This window comes from Botrytis deweyae, assembly GCF_014898535.1.
Source record: "Botrytis deweyae strain B1 chromosome Unknown BDEW_001, whole genome shotgun sequence".
NCBI lineage: Eukaryota > Fungi > Ascomycota > Leotiomycetes > Helotiales > Sclerotiniaceae > Botrytis > Botrytis deweyae.
Genome location: NW_024066208.1, coordinates 1,002,102 through 1,022,316, shown reverse-complemented (window position 1 = coordinate 1,022,316; position 20,215 = coordinate 1,002,102). Strand labels below are relative to the sequence as shown.

The 20,215-nt window shown below is 42.5% G+C and overlaps 6 protein-coding genes across 6 annotated transcripts; 2 read left to right on the top strand and 4 right to left on the bottom strand.

The window, feature by feature from the left end:
• Nucleotides 1-19: 19 nt before the first annotated feature.
• EAE98_000293 (uncharacterized protein) lies at nucleotides 20-1,182 on the bottom strand. Its single transcript, XM_038947911.1, has 5 exons — nucleotides 1,130-1,182; nucleotides 621-1,076; nucleotides 467-550; nucleotides 189-415; nucleotides 20-140 (listed from the first exon to the last, which is right to left on the bottom strand). The coding sequence occupies exons 1-5, from the start codon at nucleotides 1,130-1,132 to the stop codon at nucleotides 125-127; spliced, it is 786 nt and encodes a 261-aa protein (XP_038815588.1). The 5' UTR covers nucleotides 1,133-1,182; the 3' UTR covers nucleotides 20-124.
• A 153-nt stretch (nucleotides 1,183-1,335) lies between these two features.
• On the top strand, nucleotides 1,336-1,974 carry EAE98_000292 (uncharacterized protein; the record flags this gene model as incomplete). Its single annotated transcript, XM_038947910.1, has 1 exon — nucleotides 1,336-1,974. The coding sequence occupies one exon, from the start codon at nucleotides 1,336-1,338 to the stop codon at nucleotides 1,972-1,974; it is 639 nt and encodes a 212-aa protein (XP_038815587.1).
• Nucleotides 1,975-2,568: 594 nt separating this feature from the next.
• EAE98_000291 (uncharacterized protein) lies at nucleotides 2,569-3,057 on the bottom strand (the record flags this gene model as incomplete). Its single annotated transcript, XM_038947909.1, has 1 exon — nucleotides 2,569-3,057. The coding sequence occupies one exon, from the start codon at nucleotides 3,055-3,057 to the stop codon at nucleotides 2,569-2,571; it is 489 nt and encodes a 162-aa protein (XP_038815586.1).
• A 2,925-nt stretch (nucleotides 3,058-5,982) lies between these two features.
• Nucleotides 5,983-6,708, top strand: EAE98_000290 (uncharacterized protein; the record flags this gene model as incomplete). The annotated part of the gene is made up of 1 exon (XM_038947908.1): nucleotides 5,983-6,708. One exon carries the CDS (start codon nucleotides 5,983-5,985, stop codon nucleotides 6,706-6,708), a length of 726 nt encoding a protein of 241 aa, XP_038815585.1.
• A 963-nt stretch (nucleotides 6,709-7,671) lies between these two features.
• Nucleotides 7,672-9,081, bottom strand: EAE98_000289 (uncharacterized protein; the record flags this gene model as incomplete). The annotated part of the gene is made up of 4 exons (XM_038947907.1): nucleotides 7,672-8,437; nucleotides 8,489-8,639; nucleotides 8,774-8,903; nucleotides 9,007-9,081. The coding sequence occupies 4 exons, from the start codon at nucleotides 9,079-9,081 to the stop codon at nucleotides 7,672-7,674; spliced, it is 1,122 nt and encodes a 373-aa protein (XP_038815584.1).
• Nucleotides 9,082-16,131: 7,050 nt separating this feature from the next.
• On the bottom strand, nucleotides 16,132-17,553 carry EAE98_000288 (uncharacterized protein; the record flags this gene model as incomplete). Its single annotated transcript, XM_038947906.1, has 1 exon — nucleotides 16,132-17,553. One exon carries the CDS (start codon nucleotides 17,551-17,553, stop codon nucleotides 16,132-16,134), a length of 1,422 nt encoding a protein of 473 aa, XP_038815583.1.
• Between the last annotated feature and the right edge of the window lie 2,662 nt (nucleotides 17,554-20,215).

The following is a 20,215-nucleotide window of genomic DNA, read 5'->3' as shown; positions in this document are numbered from 1 at the left end:
GCGGCGTACAGCCAGCCTCCTTCATCTAGATTTGAAAGTGATCACACTAGCCTTTTTTTCATTTCCGTTTTGACAACGCCTAAACACCATGCGTGAATGCAGATTTAATGACAGAAGGAAGTTTTTAGACGAGAAGGACACTGGCAGAGTTAGTTTCTGTAAACTCTATTGGATGGACATAAACTTACGCGTTAACACATCCGTCGTTTTCAGGATTGTTAGTAATCTGTGCCCATCTACCCCAAACGACTTTTCCTCCAGCTGTAACCAGACCCAAATCAGACACGTTGACCTCAACAATAGTACCCCTGGTGAGAACACCCAATTGGGTGTACATTGGGTTCTGTGGGTTCTTCTTGACGCTGATGATAGGTAGCTGTACAGTCACACCGAGCTCTGGGTGAGTGACGTTTGCCTGGGCATAATTAGAATCTCCGTCAGGTTGAACGCAGTAGAAAGAACATACCTTCTTGTAACGTAAACCCATAGGTCTAATGAATCGCTCATATTTGACAGGTCTTCTTGTGAAGTCGGGACCAACGAAAGTTGGCTAAAGAAATCAACATCAGCATATCGTCACATGTTGAATTGCTACTCATGAATGGATCAGAATGGCATACCTTCGTGATCATACGCTTCCAGCTCTTCTTCGCGGTCTTCTTTCCAGTCTTCACCACCTTGAACATTTCCTCCTCTGCGATACCTCTGACTTTAGGTAAAGGCACACTAAACTTGGCAGCCTTTTCTGCTCTCTTGTTCTTGATTGCGCTCGACAAAGCCTTAGCATTGGTAGGGTTCGATCGATCGAGTAAATATTGTGGCAAGGGTTTGGTTGAAAGTTCGTTTGGCGCAGAAGATTTCACATTTCGTTCTTCGTGAGCCTTGATTTGCTTCTTCATTTGAATCTTCTCATGACGCCTCTTCTGTTGATACAATTTCGCACGTAGACCAGTCAATTTCTGGGCATCATCAGATGCTTTATGGCCTTCTCTTGCTGCCTTCTTTCTCGATCTCTCTTCATGGTCAAGGCGGCGACCATGTAGCTTGCGCCATCTTTCCATATACTCATTTTGAGGCTATTGATGATCAATTAGTATTTTCCAGTGTTGATAAACAGTTCCAGACGTACCATGATGAATTATAATAATGGGTGATCGTGGAATTTTACGGTCTCAAAAAAATTATTAGGTCGAGGCTCATGATTATCGATAACAAATTTCTTAGCGCAAAAATATAATCTCGCTTAGTCATCAAGCTTCAAGCTTCAACAAGTTCAACAATGTAGAATTCAGATACCAAAGACTTGATTGAATATACAACGTTCTCGACCTCAAGATGTTTAGTAGAACGATGAGAAAGTCCTTATTGGACATACGGATACCAAGTGCAACACTTCCACCCACCTTCCTCTTACCAAGCCGAGCACGGTTCTTCAACTCTACAACACAACATGTCGAACCACCCATCGAGAGCAGCCATGCTAGCCCATTATCTGCAGCATCTCTAAAGCCAGAGAAATCCTCAATCGCATCTTCGGCACCGGTCGCGCTCTCTTCCACCGCCACCCCAGTCTCGCTTTCTCCCTCAGTCAAGGAGATGCTTCCCCTCCTCACTGCGCAACAATCGCACTTCATAACCACACACATTTACAGTCGGCCCTACCTTGTGACTGTAGGAGATACAGTACGACTTCCATTCCGTATGCCCGGCGTGGTTCCTGGCGATGTTCTCCGCCTCAACACCGCTTCAAGTATTGGATCAAGAGATTACACGTTGAAAGGAACGCCTTATCTTGATGAGAGAATATTCGAATGCAGAGCGAGAGTCATGGGTACTGAAGCCGAACCAATGAGGATCAAGGAGAAGACGAAAAGGAGAAACAGAAAAACAAAGACCGTCAAGAGCAAGCACAAGTACACTATATTGAGAATTGCCGAGCTCAAAGTCAAGACAGTGGAGGAAATTGAGGGTTAAATTCGATCTTGTGGTATTAAGATTATGTACTCTCTTCGGTTGTCTGGAAGTGAAACTAAGACCAAAGTGTGAATGGGTTCAGGATTGAGGGAAGGCCACTGTGGGATTATTATGCAAGTATATTGCAGATATGCGTGGCAAGCTGTTGTCATTAGTAACACAGCCTGTTCTATATGTTGGGATGGGATCAATGTACTATATCAAAAAGACTCTGGATCAGCGGAAGTAGATCCCAAAAGAAAACATACACCAATATCTTCAGCGACGTGGTCGATGCACAAAATATGGCCTACATTGGGCAGAGCACATGTGAAGTCACCTGGGTTGGCCTTCCCATTCTCATACCCAAATAATTCTCTCTAAAAAAAGCGAATTAGTAACATTTCAATCTGTATCACTGTGTTTCTCACGTTCAAAATTACATGCCATTCACTTTCATATTCATCTACACTTATTCTGGTTGTTATCAATGTAATTTTGTATTGCTCGGCAAGACATTGGGCTTGCGGTGGTTACCGATCCTTCTCTTCTATCTTATAAGATCTGCCAGCGATCTAACTGAATCCCGTGATTCTCTGACCTACCAGAGGTCGCTCAATCCCATGATTCCAAGGCCGCCAAATCTTCATCATCATCAGTGTCAACTTCTGCTTTCTTTGCGGTCTCAACCACTTTTTGCATCTTCTCCATTCTCGCGACACTCTCTCTGATGTCTTTCAACGCCTGCTTCAACTTTTCGGCGGTTCTATCTGTTTTACTTCTCTTAATCTCACATGACTTGCACACCTCGGTGATTTTGACAGTATGCATTGGGTGAGAATACATTGTGTCGCAATCAATGGATGTAGTTGGCGATGTGTCAAAGGCAAGTTTTTGGTTACAGGCTTTTACTTCAGTACCCCAGCGGGTGTGGCCGCACTGAATGAAGATCATGCGCTTGTGAATACACATCTTGCTGGTTGATTGGATCTTTCCTGTTATGAAGAATGATGCTAAAGATGATGTTGAAGCTTTGGTAGGCGTTGCTGGAAGATTTGATGTTGTAGTGTTGATAAGTTTGAACTGGAGTGGATGGGGAGACATATGATGGATAATAAGACTGCATTTATAGACATCCTCGTTGAGTTGTTCTGGCAATATTCCTACATTGATGAATACTTTGGACTGTCCTTCATGTTCCTTTGCATTCTTTATCCGCTTTGTTATCCCACAAGAGAGAATGCATTGTTCAGTACTTCTCTTCACTTCCTTTGTTGTGAGAACAAGATTCACTTACGGACAAAGAAATGAACCGTGACTCTGCAATAGAAAGCATGGTCTACCAACCTAGTCTAAATGCTCTGGAGTTTGCGCACTCATATCATTATCTAGGGATGTTTGGAAATATGTCGGAGGGATTCGCTTCGCCAATACACAAGGCATACCTCCAACTCCGATTGAAAAATGTCCACACACGAGTCTAAATTTCATATGAACGATCTTGAGAATTGTGCTACCAAGCTGCCGAGAATGGCAATAAGTGCTTTTATGCTTTGATGGAAGCGATTTGAAACAGCAATTCCAGAACTTTCGAAGTTTGTTGAAGACGCTATTCATATCAAGCTTGATAATGTGTGCTGAAAGGCTGTAACCGTAGTGGTCCTCCTTTAAGTATACAATGCTGAGACACGAATTTGAATTTAGGTATTAATTCTTCCTTGAATAGGCTGCGCAATGGGCATCTGCGGAGCAGGCAATTAGCCTTGTGGATACCTCTGGAGCAACATTATTGATCGGTTATTTGTATAGTAAACTATTTGTAGATTGCCTTTGGGTATATACGATAGCTGTGCACTTTCTGAGAAAACCGCGGAAAATCCATGAAGCGCGTTATCAAACAGCAAAATATTAGAGCGCAGAAAGAACCTTTGAGACGGAAGCGAGAAGTTTACACGAGTTGGGTGTCAGAAATATTTTGAGCTTGGCGGGCGCAGATGAAGTAGATGTGGCTTACTAGTATGCTTATGCAGGTCAAGATGCTAAATATGATTACCACTAAGTTGGTTTTGTGTTAAAATCAGTATTTTCTGAAGGGAATTCATGGAGGCGGATGAGAAATTCAATTTTCTCACGGCTTATGAAATATAGAGATGTCTGAAAAACGCTGATGTGAAGGGATATGCATGCAATGGTAAAAGAGCAGGACTTAGTCCAAGTGCATATATCGGCACCCCGCGGGCATTAGTGCAAGAGAAAATGGAAGGGGCATTGTGTTCGATAGAGAGGGAGTATAGTGTCCGAGTTGCGAAGCACAAATTTGAGTTTGCAGCCGTGAAGGTGAACACTAAAATGCAGGCATTTATAAGACTTGCGAGAGTAGGATTGAGAGCTAGTTTTGTGGCGACAAAAAGGGGGGAGCCTTGACATTGACGCTGTGAGTACAGGGGTGTTTAGACCTAAGAGAAGAATAAGAATGATGTCGAAGAGAAGAATGCGGAAGAAGGTTAGGCGAACAGCGCCGTGGGCGGCTTGACGAGAGTTTTGTGCATCACTTGCAGTGATGTCAAAGAGAGAAATTTACCGACAGATCCAGCTGAGTCCTTAATAGTCTAGGCTGCGGAGAGTATTGTCATCAAACAAAGGAGCAAGTCATACATGTAAGCCCGATCATGCTTTTCGTGAACTACCACGTGATTATCTAATACACATACTGGGGTTCATCAAACCCCTCCTGCATTGTACTGCATATCCACCCCTGCCACCATATGGTTATTTCTCAGGTATTGGATAAGGGCGGCTCCGGCATACCTTTTATGAATGGCATATTAAAACAGGTTCCAGATTCGGATCTTTACTTATTCTCATAGGTATCTAGAACAATATCTCATAGTGAATTAATAGTGAAAGAATCATCAACAGACTTTCAAGGAATCCAGAAGATTCATACGAGTAGATGGTTAGAATCTAATCTGTCTTGTAATTCTCCATACGGCAAGCTCGAAAAGATTATGTACTAGTTTGTGGAGAAGCGATCCTGATTACAATTCTTAAAGCTGGGAGTTTGCTGGAAATACAACACAAATATAAACACAAATCACACACTCATATACACATACACCACCAAACTTATTCATCCAACACTACGACACACTTGCCATCTATGCTTTCATCACAAACAGCTATCAAAGTTCTCACTATTCATTCAAGAACTCGATAGTTCATTGTAGCCAAAACCATCCGCACCCATTTTTGACTGACCATCCTATTCGAAAATGCATCGTTTCTGCAATCTCGTCTCTCGGTCAAAATTGTCAAAATGGAGTATCCAGAATCCTCACCAACCATCCCACCTAGGGGCTTCTCTTTTGACTACGAGGTTCTTTACTATTGATGTGGATAGTGAGATACCAAGCAAGGTACACCTTACTCTACTCCCAGTCTTTCCCTGTTTCATCTTCATATATCACTACTCTGCATTACACTCTTTCTATATCATCCCCTCATCAGTCATATATCACCACTGACACATTGCCATCATAATCGTTGATTGAATTCTATTTCATACCAGCCCCAGACTAATAACTATTTCAGAACAATTCCAAGCGACCTTTACCCCTTGAGTATCAAGAACAGCCACTCTTTCCAGCTCAAGAATGGGATAAGCACATCGACAAACACTCTGGTGAATCACTCATCACCAGTATTTCAAAGCCTTACGATCGTCAAAACAAAAGGTTGTTCGACCTAGACGAAGAGGGACATGCAAAAACGAGAACAATGATTGAGCCACTCGGAGAGCACCATGAGAAATTGGAAAAGATGATTGAGATATTCAAAGAGTGTCTTAAGAAATTGAAAACGATGCTTGAGCTATTTGAAGAGTAGAATAATAAAGTGGAAATGATGCTTGAGCCACTTAAAGAGCAGAATAATAAAGTAGAAACGATGCTTGAGTTACTCGAAGAGCAGAATAATAAAGTGGAAACGATGCTTGAGCCACTCGAAGAGTAGAATAATAAAGTGGAAACGATGCTTGAGATATTCGAACAAGACTCTGAGGAAATGAGGACAATATGGGAGAAGGAAAAACAGGAAATGAATATGGGAGAGTTTCTCAAGGCCCAACAATTGCTTTTCAGACTATCAAGAAACGGAAAGAAGAATTATTGGAAGGAGTTATGGTCAGCGATCTCAGAGTCTCGAAACAGGAATGTCCACAAACTTGATCTGTTAATATCAATCAAACAAGTCACAGAGTATAAGGACTTGAACTTTGGTCTGATTTTCGAAGCTATATTTGGAATTTCTCGGGAGGAAGTTCAAGCTTTGTTGGAAATGGACGAACGTTGTGGTGGAATATTCCGAGTGGAGAGTATTGTGGAATACCATGGAACGCTTTACGCTAGACAAATACCACAAAGATTTCTCCCACTATTCAAGCAATGGCTGGAAGGAGTTCGAAAAGTTCAAAATCAGATTGATGATAGGACAGAATTAACCGCCTGTCGAGGACACGCTACACTAACAGCATCGGCGTTGACTTCAAAAATTGATGATAAACTTCTTCAAGCAGTCAAAAGACTTGGTCGGAGATGCGAAGAAAGCTATATAGAAGATAACTTTCAACCAGCCGAGAGTAATCACAGCAAAATAATCGCAGAAGATTGGAGGAAAAGAGCAATTTTGTCCAAGTTTAGAGCGATACAGGCCAAGGCAAAACAGGACAGTGCGGATGTGGAGACACATTCGAAGTAGGAGAAACTAGTTCCAATGAATTTATGTTTTCGGAATCTAGCTGATTGAATAGAGAATAGGAAAGGAGCAAGAGAGGTGAGGTTAAAGGATCTGGAGGCATCGTGGCTTAGGGTCTGAGTGGTACAATTTCATAGAGAGCGATTTCATATCGCTCTCTGGATCATGAGGGGATGCAGACCTAAAGGGCCTATTTACACACAAACCCAACTCTTATGATAGATCATTATGACAAACGCAATTATTCAATTCAATTCAGGGTCTACAGTGATAGAATATACCCAAGTACTTGTGACAGAGAGAGCGGCTTGTATTTCATGAATGGGTTGCAGTAGAGTCAGTGGGTACGACGAGCTCAGTGAATAGGAAGGGAAGAGGAGTGTGTTGGCCTAATTTGATAGTAGACTACACTATACATATATAAACCCATATCTATCTAGCTATGATGCTTGATTATAGTTATAGAACGGGCAGTAGGCAAGTGATACCAAGATATGCGATTTTACTGGGGGGGGGAGAAGATTGATAAGAAGAATTATTGTAGAAAGGTAGGATGAAGATGAGTGAAAGGGGAGAGATTGTAGAAAGACACTCGAAATTTTGTTTTACGTGGAGCGTAGGCGGCTGCTAAGGGCGAAAGCATGTTACTCTAATCGCTCTCGTTCTTGATTGAAACATCAGTCCTGCTCGCGTAGAAGTTTAGGAAAGTCACAAGAGAAGAATTTCTCGATCATATGTTCCAGTGCGCTTGCTCACAAAGATCTTGACAACGGTGTTTAACAAAATTGATTACATATATCACAGTAAGAGTGTCAGTCAAGAGGAATAAAGGTGTCATTATTTTAATTCAGGCATTCGTAATATTTTTTATCACTTATGTCGACCCCGCTTGAAGCCATCAAGCTATCATAAGCGCCTACAATGTCCCATCCCTCGTTGAAAATTTGAAAACAGAAATACAAACGCTTAATCCTCCTTCAAGACCTGAGCGTATTGAGTCTTGTTAATACGCTCTGGCTTACCAGCATCCAATCCCTTGGTACCAATCTTCTCCTTGGAGTATCCGGCAGCGTATGGGTTCAATCTCAAGAGAACTTGCTTGTTGAGCAATGGGTTCTTCTTTTGAACACCAGCACGCTTGGTGAGTGCGGATCCTCTAGCAGCACGGATAACGGATTGCAATTCGGAGGAGTTGATGAGACGTCCAATATCGGCTTGGGAGACAACGTTGGATGGGAGGAGGAAGTCCTTCTTGAGGGCAGATGGGGCGGTGGTGGTACCGTAGATGTTGTCAAGAGCCTTGAAGGCAGCTGAAGACCAGATGATGAAACGTCCGAGATGTCCACCTGGTGCCAACTGCAACAAGTTCAAGGAGAAAACATCACAGGTCTCAACACCTGGGAGGTTACGGAAAGCACGGACAAGTTCCTTTCCGTCAGCGTTTCCGTCATAGACAACGAGAGGTCCACGTCTTTGTCTGTGACGGCGGCCTCTGAGTTTACCCTTACCGGCACGGAGCTTTCGGGATCCCTTGACCTTCTCAACATCGGCCAAAGCACCGACAGTCTTGAGGAGACCAGCAGCGGCGGAAGTGCGTGCGATCTTGGCACCCTCGAAGACCTCGGAGTTGATAACGAGAGGAACTTCAGCGACTTCGGAGATTTGGTGACCACGGGCGAAGAGGAGAGCTGGGACACCGGAGGCAGCGAGGGCAGAAACGGTTGCGAATCGCCTGTAGAAAATTAGTCAAAGCCTGGGAAAATTTTGAAAAGCAAATTCTCACTTTTGTCCAAGGTTGATCTTTTGGTGCCACTTTCTCCAGACCTTGGTAGGAGCGAACATGCGTCCGGATCTGCACATGTTACCGAAAGCAGCTTGACCAGCACGGTGGGTTCCACCACCAGAGACACGAGGAATACGGGCAACAGCACGACCTGAGTAGATACCACAATTAGCTTGAGCCCTTCTTCCCAATGTAAAAATTTTGCCCTTCAAATTCTCGCGCGCATTCCTCCTAACTCCATCCATTGCTCAAATCGTCCATAATTTATCAAATGTTTGCACTAACCGGTACCCCAGGACTCAGCAGAGGTTTGGTGACCAGCCTTCTCGCTCACAGCGTATGGTTGACGCTTGTTCTTAGCCATTCCAGTGTGGACGGTCTGAACGATATCAGGTCTGATTGGGGAGGTGAAGACCTAATTTTCAATTGCCGTCAGTTTCAATCCTCCAAAAGTTCCATATTTAATAGCCAAATTCCACCAAATCGATATTGAATATTTCGCATCGAGGTATTCGTACCTTTGGGAGGGGGATAGTGGTGCCGGTGGCCTTGCCATCTGCAGACAAAACGGAAACGGTAGGTCTGGAAGCCATCTCGACGAATTGATGACCTGTGTCGTGGTTGTCGTTGGTTGTCGGAAAGGTGTTGATGTTCGTCGAACTTAATTTTGTTCGAAAAAAAACTTGTGGGAGAAATTCGTTTAGCGAATTTCGTTGATAAGGCCTGAGGCCACGATAAGCTTTCCCAGTCGAGCTATACGAGCCAATCCGAATATGCACTAGCGTTATATTGTTCTCTCAAATGTAATGGCGGGGACCTTATTGATCATCAAGTCTATTATCTTCCACCACCTAACAATCACTCATTATTAGGATATTAGTGTCGAGGTACTACATATGATTCCTAAAGGACGATCATCAGGATTGTCATTATCATAACAAGTTTTACTATTCATGTCTCTACTTTGACTACCTAGCATAAATTCCAAAATCACGATTTCATACACTCAATTCTATTACCATCGACATGTATTGAAGACTGCATCTCTTGGCCGTGATGACGATGTCAAGGAATCAGATTCTGGATATGAATGAGACTATAATCAAGTCTCGTGTGGCTTCCTCCTGTTGACCCTCTCATAATACAACTTTGAGTTCAAAGACTTGATGTTTGGCCTGCAATGTGTACACCTGCACTCAAGAACTCGGCGACTGTCCTGGAACTCGCCATCTTTTGAGCCCAGGAGTCACTGCAACCCATCGCTTCCTGATATTTGTTGTTTGTGGCCATGTCGATGTTTCTCGAGAAGTTCATATTGGGTTCTATCTTCGATATCTTGGAGCTGTCAATGCTAAACATCTATGTATTGAGTTGCACTCAATGATCCGGGCCCCTGTTATGTGTTGTCACCACTGAGACCAAGCTATCTTTGGCCAGATTGTTATTACCTTTTACCATCAGTACTGGAATTCCAGGTTAGCCGCTCTAGAACTACTTGTAGGTTCATTCTTGTTTTATATCCTATTTAATCTCTTCGGCGACAACAGCCAACATCTCTCTACGCCTTGGCATATCATCGCCGCGGGGTTTGAACGCACTAGTCATGGTTTTTTCTCACATCTGCCCCACATTCAGTGGATCATATATTTGAAAAAGCTTTGCTCCTTCAACAATAACAACATCTTTGATGGTCTAACGGTCATGATTTCCGCTTGTCATCATATGACAAAGCGCGGGAGACCGGGGTTCGACTCCCCGTCAGAGAGTTCTGATCTCATGCGAGTACTTTTGCCTTTTTGACACTTTTGATATTTTTTCTCTCGAAGTTTTGGGGGCGGATCACGTGCAAGTTCGGGAAAAAGGGGGGTGGGGTGGTGTCACGTGGTGGATATCCTATCCGTCCCACGCTTTGATAGACCTTCAGGCTTCAGGTGAAGCTTATCCCAACCGTTTACTCGTGCAGTCAGAAAGTATGTAATCCCGGTGCTATGAAAACCAAGTTAGTCCTTTTGTAGTTTATTATTTTATGATATATGCATCTAGCATCAAAGTTGTATACTTTCTGGTAGCACGAGTATTTGGAGTCACAAGAGCTATCAAATATACTACTGAACATATTTGCCTAAGGGATAAATTCAAGGTCTACTTGGATGATTAAACGTGACTTACCTTCATTGACCCTTTTGACGCACATTGAGCAGGCAATACAGTGAGCTGGGGCAAACATGGCTATTGTAATTCACTTCATGAAAGATATATGAAAACTAGCTAGTATTCGTCAATAAACATAACTCGAGGTATTAAGAAACCCTATGGTATCGAATCGTTTCACGCACAAAGTATTTATGCAGATTAGATAGTAAGACTAACAGTTGGTATCAATAGAATTGACATCAATTTACAACTGCAGGAGGGGAATCGTCTTTGTAGCCTCAGCAACAACCTCAAAGGGGGGTAATAATACCCACCCCATTGCTTACCGAGGATGATCACATACGTCAAATTTTGAGCTTCTAGCTGAGATATGCTTTATACACTTTCACGAGTCCTCTATTTCTTCTTTAGCTAGTAATTCTTCGCGACGTATCATAAATTCTGGATTATGGATACCCTACAGAATCAAATTGCATTATTATCGGTGGCAGTCTTGCAGGCTGTGTGCTTACCAGTCGCCTCGCAGAGAGTTCAGGTCCGTCGTCCTCCATCCTGGTTCTCGAAGCTGGGTGGATCCTACATCAAATCCAACCTTGAGCAGTTTGCTTAAGAGAAGGGGTTGTTCTTCCTGGATCTGAATTTGTTTAGGGTTGTAAGACAGCACCTGATCCTGCACTCGAAAACCGCGTTGTTGCACTTCTTGCAGGAAAACCATTAGGTGGCTGAAGCGTGCTCCTCCATGATGGCGGGTGAGCTCGTTGGTGCTGTAGGCTTGCTACAATTGCTTCAACTTTCCAGAGTAGAATTGGTTTTAGTCCTTATTTGCCATTCTATTCCAATGGTTTTGGATTTATCAGTAATTGATCAAAACCTCCTCAAGCACTTTGAATGTTCCGAAATTTTTAAGCTATATAATTCAAAGTGTGGGCTTTCTCTTGCGCATCTTAATCTTTCGGTGCTGTGTTTTTTTTAAGGGCATGTATGTCGATTGGATTGTCAACACAGCTTTGCCTATCGAGACCCTCGAGAAAGCTCTTCCTGAAAACAAAGAACTTCTAAATATAATGAGATTAAATAAAGCTAATAGAATATATATTCAAATTATAATATTATACAATTCATTTGCATCTAGTATATTTATTGATTATAACTTTATTAGAACTTTTGTTAATACAGCTTTATTTATTAAAATCCTTAAGAAAGCTTTTTTTAAAGATAAAGAACTTCTAAATTTAATAAGATTGAATAAAGCTGATAGGATATATATTCAAATTATAATATTACACAACTCACCTGTACCTAGCGTACCCGTTGATGGTAGCTTCATTGAAACCTCAGTCATGTTTACGCTTCCGACACCTCGCAGTTCTCTTGAGCTGTCATCTGCATCGCGCAATCTTCTTCCAAAACTTACCGGTGATTACTTTTCTATAGCAACCGACCGCGCAATTTTAGCATATGGAACTCGTTGATTACTGCAATGTCTTACTTGGACTACAATTCAAGACTTTGTAGGAACCGAGGTTAGTTCTTCCTCAGGACTAGAAACTTTGATCGTGGAAAGTAGTGATAAAAAGATCGAAGATCAGATTTGTATTGTGTGGAATCCGTATTTCCACATGGCTGGAATGTGTGTAATAAGGAGAGTGCTCGATATCAATATATATGTCAAGAGTGTTCGAAGATGAAAAGTCATAAATGTCAGCATATTTCCAGGCTTATCAGCAGGATATTCTTATGCTTCATTATACACAATTGCGGATGTGGCAACAGAGTTCATGGCCGAGGGTAAGTAGTCTAGAGTGCAATTTAGTATTTCGATCAGGTTCCGTATTGCCAGATCATAAACGAATAGAAGAGTCTGACCGTGTAAAGTTCTGAATTCATTTCTCAAGAGTGAGCGAAGGAAATAATCCTGTTGATAGAAGGGTGTAAATGGATGCAAAAAGATCCTTGAGTTGTATTGTTTGTTAGATTGGCTACTGATCAGTGAACAGTGTCGTGACATCTGACAGATTTGGTAGAACTATCTTGAACATGTATTCTCTCCTCGCCAAACTACCAGAGTCTTCATCGCCATCAAGAAATCCGATGGAAGGAAACTCAAGCTTGATATTCAGCACATCAATAACTTCCTCCCAAGCAGAAGATGAGACCCGGAAATATTCTAGCATGCCATGAGAACGAATGGCTGTTCGAGCAGGTTGTCGAACAAGCACGAAGGTTTCTTTACATTGTGTGTAGTACTTAAATCTAGAGTATGTCGCTTAACTTCTTCCGCTCTACAGCGGATCGCCAAACAGTGGGAAGACTACTCCCTATAGCACATGTAGCATGTCATATGCTTCCTCCTCTCATATATCGGAATGAATAGATTTACTACAGACTTGAGCATCCCTCAGCAATATATTAAGATGTTGTCCGCCCTCCGCAGCATAATGAAGCCATGTCAACATTTTCGACCCGCCGGACCACGGATTCCGGGTGAAAAGGTTCAAATTCAGATCCCCGCTTGTGGTGTTGGGAGGCTGTAGAATCTGAGGAATTCCCTCACAAAGGTAATGAGGTCTTGACTAACACCTCACGAAACCCCTCTCGCAATGAACTAATTGAGGGACATATGGTAAGTGCGGCAACGTCAAATCTCCAACGCAACCGTGCTACACAGCTCGGCATATCTCACACCCCTGATTCCAACGCCACATAGCCATGATCCGAAATTCCATCTCAGACAGATCTCAGATCCACGGCTTCCCAATTTCGCCATCGACGACTGTTTCAGAAAAATTAGACATTATCTTTTCGTACGAGCATAATACCTGCATAGACATGACGCATGCTATTTAAGTTAAACTTTAAGATGGGTGGCTCTGTGGTTCAGAGTCCGATCTGTTATTTCATATCGCACTCCGATCCACCCAGCATCGCAAGGATGCATGGCCAGCATACGATAAACCAACCCATCACATCACCCGCATACCATACGATCACCCACATGAACCGTTGAACAGTGGGACACGATGCTGGGACTGGGAGAAACCCTTCTGGAAGAAGCACCCAAATCTCCTGACTGTCAGACGTCTAATTTCGTCGCCATCCCTGAATCCTGGGGTACATCACGCTTCAGGTATATTGCGTTCCGTCGGTGAAGAAAAGGTCCCCATAACCCTAAGTCGGGCAACTAGACTTGAAGCGGTAAATTTTTGCGATATATTGACGCGTAGATGCACATCATATTAAAGATCGGACGAAAATTTTAAATAAGGGAGGAGAGGCTTCCCATTTTATTCTCCGAGTGAGGCGCCTATTTCTATTTAGGAGACTTGAGATTTGAGATGTCGATTTCGAGCGCTCCACTTAAAAGGGAGGTTTATTTCTCCATAGAGAGAGAGATACCTTGATAGATGTGAGCTTACATGCAGATATGTAAGCAAACCATACTCGCTCACTCGTTAATAATAGCTGCTCCCCACATGATTACCAGGGGATTTCATCCATATACCTGAAACTAGCGAACATTCCGTTCACGAAAACGAGAGACGTCTGTGATTGGCGGAATAGGATGCGGAGATATATTTTTCGTCCTCGCTCATTTTACTATGGGTGTCCAGTTATATTCGTTTGTTTGCCATTTACATAACTTTGCTTGTATAGAGTCGAGATAGTATGTACCTTGTTAACTACCTGACTGGGGGAATCTCGTTTTAGTGTCAGAGGGAAAAAGAGAACGTGCGCGAGTAGTTTAAGAACAATACCGTGTTTGGTCTGTGTGGTAATATCGAGGAAATTATGAATGTAGGGTTTGGGGGTTAAGAATGAGGCATTGGAAGGGTTGGCATTTGTGTTTTTGAATGCAATGGATAATGGGGGGGTGGCGATTCGGGATGATGAGATTTTCTTTCTCTTTGCAAAGGAGATGGGAGATGGATGGAATTGAGGGTTTGATATACTTACATGGGTATGCTGGGAGGGTGTGTAACCCCGAGTCGCGAGAATGGATGGAGAGATGGAAGATGGAAGATGGAAGCTGGGAGACAAGTTGAGATTAGAAGGAGTAGAAGGAGATGAGAGGAGCTGACATGAGATCAAACACCAAGTTCCGAATGGTTGGTTGGGTAAGATGGAGGCGTGGTTTGGAAGTACCTACATAGTACCTACATAGTACACACACCCACACACAGCATGCACAGCATGCATAGAAGTATGTATGTATCACTCAAATTCTGAGACACATGATGCAAAAGCGTTGGGACGGGGGGTCGTACTATCTACGTACCTACATGATTTCGAGAAGGAAAAAAAAACTATAAAAAAACTCGTGTTGTGCCAAATCATATATATATATATAGGTATATATATAGGTATATATATATAATCACAGGAATGCATAGAGGAATATCTTCACCGGAGAAGAGGATGACATGACATGACATGACATAATGTTGTACCGGTACATACATGCTGTACGAGTATTAAGTACATAAAGTACATCAACCCACAGACATAAAGAAACACAACACGAGAACCAAATTCTCCGAAGATTTCGAGGAAAATCGGGTTGGATATGCAGTTGCAGTTGTAGTTGCAGTATCCATGCCTTGAGAGCGTAGGGTTGTGTTTGCTTTTGTGTGATTTTTGTTCGATGTTCCTCGAGCTGACCACCGACCGGATGTCCGAAGTTGCGGTCCGTATCTCCTTGGGTGTTGACGGCGTCGTGATATTTCAAGCATGCTTGTTTGTATATCTGTACCACGTGCACCGGAAAATTTCGTGGGATTTTCTCAAATGTAGATGGAATAGGTCAAAGGAACGATAATCATGGGTGAAAAAAAAACTTGCTCGATTCAATGATTGAATGGCAGTTGTAAATTGTCATACTACTCCTTTGCTATGCTGTACTATGCTATGCTGTACTATGCTATGCTAATTCCATTTCATCTCATCTCATCGCATCTCAACTCATGCATCTCTCTCCTTCCTTTTTCCTTCTTCCTTCCTCCTTCCTTCCTTCCCAAAGTCTCTGGGACTTTATCCAATCCGAGTAAAAATTACACATTTCCATCTAGGATTTTGCCTCCCCAACACCAGAATCCATCCAAAAAAGATCAATCGATCAACTGTAATATAATAAACAGTAACGAGATATTGTAAACATATGCAATGCGCGCTGGCAGAGATAGTAAAGTAGTAAGAAGCAAAGGTATTTCCTCCCAAAATCCTAACCTTAAACGCCTTGCGGAAAACAAATAAAAAAAAACCAAATAGCAAGATAGTTAGATAGCCTCCGTAGCGGTCATTGTGTTATACCGGTAATCCCTTCCCAAAAACTCCTGGTGTCCAAAAAAAAAAGAGATCGTCCAATTTGATGTTATGGACGAACGAGAGTACGAATCTGAAGATCGTATCGTAGAGTAGAGCGTATCATGGTGTCGAAAGGACAAATAAAATAATAACAAATAAAAAAAGTAGTAGATGAGGAATTCAAGTGTCTATTTCTTAACACTCTTTCTTCTGTTTCCCATCCCCATGCCCATCCAGCCCTTTAAGCCCGGACTACTTGTACTTTGCGAAGTAATTGGAGTCTTGGGCGGGGCTTCGCGGATGACATTCTTCATGATATCTTCATATCTGACAGGTGCCCTCTCATCGATTGCCGATTGTGTTTCCTGTGTCTTCTTTGTCTTTTCCCTTTCTTCGTGCACATATAAAGGTGCTGTGGAGGATCTCTTCATGCTTCCGAATTTGCTATCTTTAGGTGTTCGCTCTTCAACTGTGAGCAAGCTAGTTTTAGACGCATTGCTGTGGGTTAAGGATGATTTTGAAGTGTTGCTGTGAGTGGGTGCCACAGAACTAGTAGTGTATGACAAATTTAGTTTCGGCATACTGGGACGCTTCTTGGTGAAGGAGCGGGTGAGCCCTTGGAGCCCTTCCATGAGACTATTGGGCGTTTTGGGTCGTTCATGATGCATTGATTTGGGGCGACGAGATTGGAAGCTTTGCTCTGGTTCGGGGAGGACTGGAAGAGTGTCGGTTCGTGGAGATGGTGTGGGCGAGGGGAATGGATCTGAGGAGAGAAAAGCGTGCTGTGGAGAGGAATTCGAGGCGGCAGAGGTGGGTTGTAGGAAGGTTGTGCTGGAATTGAGTTTAGAGGGTTGTTGCGAAAGGGTTGCGCTGGAGGCATTGGGATGATTTGTGTTGAGTTTGGAGAGGGAGCCAAGAGAGGAGATGGAGAGGCGACGGGCGGAGTTTCGCAGTGGTGAGTTCTGTCTAGAGCTTCGGCGTGGTGGGTGTGGCGAAGGGAGTGGTGCTAATGATGCGATATCTGCGACTGAATGACGAATTTGATAGTCTGCCACAGGAGAAACATTACGAGACGTGGGATTCGAGTGAAAGCTGTTAGGACGGGGGATTTCTATAACTCGTGGTCTTGACACAAGAGTAAAGGAGACAACTCTCGCAGTAACTTGAGCAGACGCACGGGAGGAGCTTCGAGAAGCATCATAATCAGATGGAGGAGTAGCTTCGAAATCGAGCAGCGAGTCTGTGTCCGAAAGTGAGGCATCTTCTTCGCTCGAAAGGTATAATTCGTGGGGATCTGATATTTCGGATTCTTTTTCTTCCACCACTTCCTTGGTAGCTTTAAACCCATCCAGACACTTCAATTCCGACATGACATTGTTCATTATCTTGGAAGTTCTTTTGCTGTTTCTCTGGGGTATAGTAGGTACTTTAGGCATGCTAGGCTTCTTCTTTGGCCTTGGCCTATTCATTACTGTAGCTTCCATCTCGCTGTCAAGATTTGAATCGTCGTCGTATTCGAAGTTTGCAAAATTTGAGGGTTGTGAAGCTCTCGAGTTTGGTCTTTCGATTTCCAATTCCCTAGATGGGAACAAGTTCTTCATAAGAGGCATGTTGACTTCGGGAAAATAAAGGGACTAAATTATTAAAACGAATCAAACGTCTCTATTATTCGGCACGAAATATCCTTATTCGTCCAGGATATAAAGTACTTCTGTGGGTCCTCGTCCCTGGTACTTTGGAATAGACGAGGTAGGGTAGACAGCTAGGTCGATGCGTTGAGGAGATATGAAAGGATAGGGATAGTTCGATGGTTCGTGACCTTTGAATACTTTAATACCATGCAAGCTTTATATAATAAAATTGGCAGGAGAGTCAAGTAAATTTAAGTAATCGATATGTATGAGCGTGTATGTGTGTGTATACGTGTGAAACTTGTAGTAGTATCGGAATAAAACATATGCAAGTCTGTCTATCTGGGGATATGTCAAGCTATATATGAAAGTCCAGTCAGATGAAGGCTTCTCTTATCATTAAAATTGTGTTAGGAGGGAAGACCAGTGGTTATACCTGGTCTTGGGTGGTAGTTGAGAACGTACATCGTTTCAAGTTTATGTCCTTTCGCAAAAAGCGAAACCTCGATATGTAATTGGCGGCCAACGCGGGGGAGACCAAGAAAAAAAAAAGGATAACTGGAAATTCTTTTTGAACAATAAATGGGGCGGCAATGTCGAGGACCCGGAAAAAGACTTTGGGTGAACTTCGATAATATATTTCTATAGCGAGTATTTGATATTGTACGAAGTACTCTAATGAAGTTTGTCCAGTGATGATGTATGTATGTATGTAGGTAGTATTTTAGGAGAGGTGTATATATGAAGAGGTGTATATAAGGAGTAGGCTTGAAAAGTTGCGAAGCATGGGTTTTGCAATTGAATATCCGACCAAGGTAATACCGTCAGAGGAGGAGGATAAGATAGATATAAATTCAAGAGCACACAAAAGGATTTTCTAAATTAAAATTTCTTCTCAAAGATGGGGTAATTGAATCTTTATAAAATTGGAGTCGACAGAGACGGAGAGCCGTGACAATGAGAATGTTATGATAATGATAGGCAATGCAAGTAGCAACTAGGCTCTACTTAACATGCAAAAAATATGTCTAACCCCAAGTAAGTCTTGAATTGATCTGCTGAGGTTATAATGAGGTGATATTTTGACTTCCTGCTTAGCTGCTGAAAAGTATTTGCACATCATATATATATAGACGCGGATGAGTGTTTAGATCTGTACCGTCCGTAATCTATCGTAGAAACTTGATGATGAATGTTGGCAACTTGTAAGTCAAGGAGGGAGACCAATCGAGCTAGAAAAGAGGCAAGGAAAAAGCAAAAATAATAATATATTTCAAGTTTTCTGAGATTGAGTGTTGCGTGGTTGTTGTTCATGCAAGATGATAGAGTAGACACCAAATCCAGTCGTCAAATATGCCTGTCCTATAGTCTGGGATGGGGGCAGGGAGGAGGGGGTTGATATTGGCAATTGAGTGTGTTGTGTACAAACTCGTACTTATCATGGTCATCCTCATCCTCGTTCTCGTTCTCGTCCTCATCCTCCATCTACCTACTGCACAGAGTAGACAGATATACTTTGCAAGGGGGTTTCTTGGATATCTACCTATCCTCGCCTAGCTACCTCTCTCTTTCCTTCTCCTCTCATCAAAGTTTTCCCATTTCATACTCTGTACACGCATATCAGCCAATTGAATAATCGATAATATCGAGAACACCGATGATATCGACAATATCAAGAGAATAATCATCAATCCATTTGAATCAAAAGTCAAAGAATCCTCACTCGAGCGTTTGTAGGCTGTGAGCTGTGGGCTTATACTTCGTACACACAGACGTTTGCGGCACATCGATCCCACTACGATTTATGCTTTAGATTTTAGATTTTTGAATTTACATTTTAGATTTTTGAATTTACATTTTAGATTTTTGAATTCCGAACGAATTGCGAGTATTCCATCCATTCAGCTATCCAGCCATTCGGTCGTCCAACCATCCAGCCAACCACCAGCCACCAAACTACCAAAAAAGAATCACAACTGGATATCACATACATCCACATATCATCCCGCTCCACAGCATCTTACTCGATCCATCTCCCGCCTCCCTCCTCCCTGGTTCGACGATTCATGGGAGTGTGTGATATCAACATTCGATATCCACTCTATGACTGGTTGATTCCCATGAACTATTTATGAGATTTTGCAAGTATACGGATATAGAATATAACAAATAATACTCGAGCATGTTTCTAGGATCTCTATTGCTAAGTTGTATCGCTATGTCGTATCCTCCCATATCACCAAGGGTTTCCAGCTTCCTCCAGGAAGAATTTTAGCCCCTTCCTCAAACTACCTCCTCACTACCTACCAAGTACTCAAGAATATTCTTGAATAAGCTTTGATTGGTGAATCTCAGATTTGGTGAATCTTCAGGCTGAGACCGGCGCTTTCTTGGACCACACCATTTTCTTTAGAACTAGAGCAGCTTGAGAGTAGTTCTCTACATATCACCATGTATTCAATAGTTTATATCCCACACCGCTTGAACATAAGGCTAAACAGGCTGAACGGTTTTTGTTTTGCCATATTCATTTGTTTGACTGTTTCGTATTGATTCAAATTCACATTTGCATAGATATGCTCTCCGCGATTTAGATCTCTACTTACCTCATACCCAGGTATCTATACATGCAGAGTCAGTC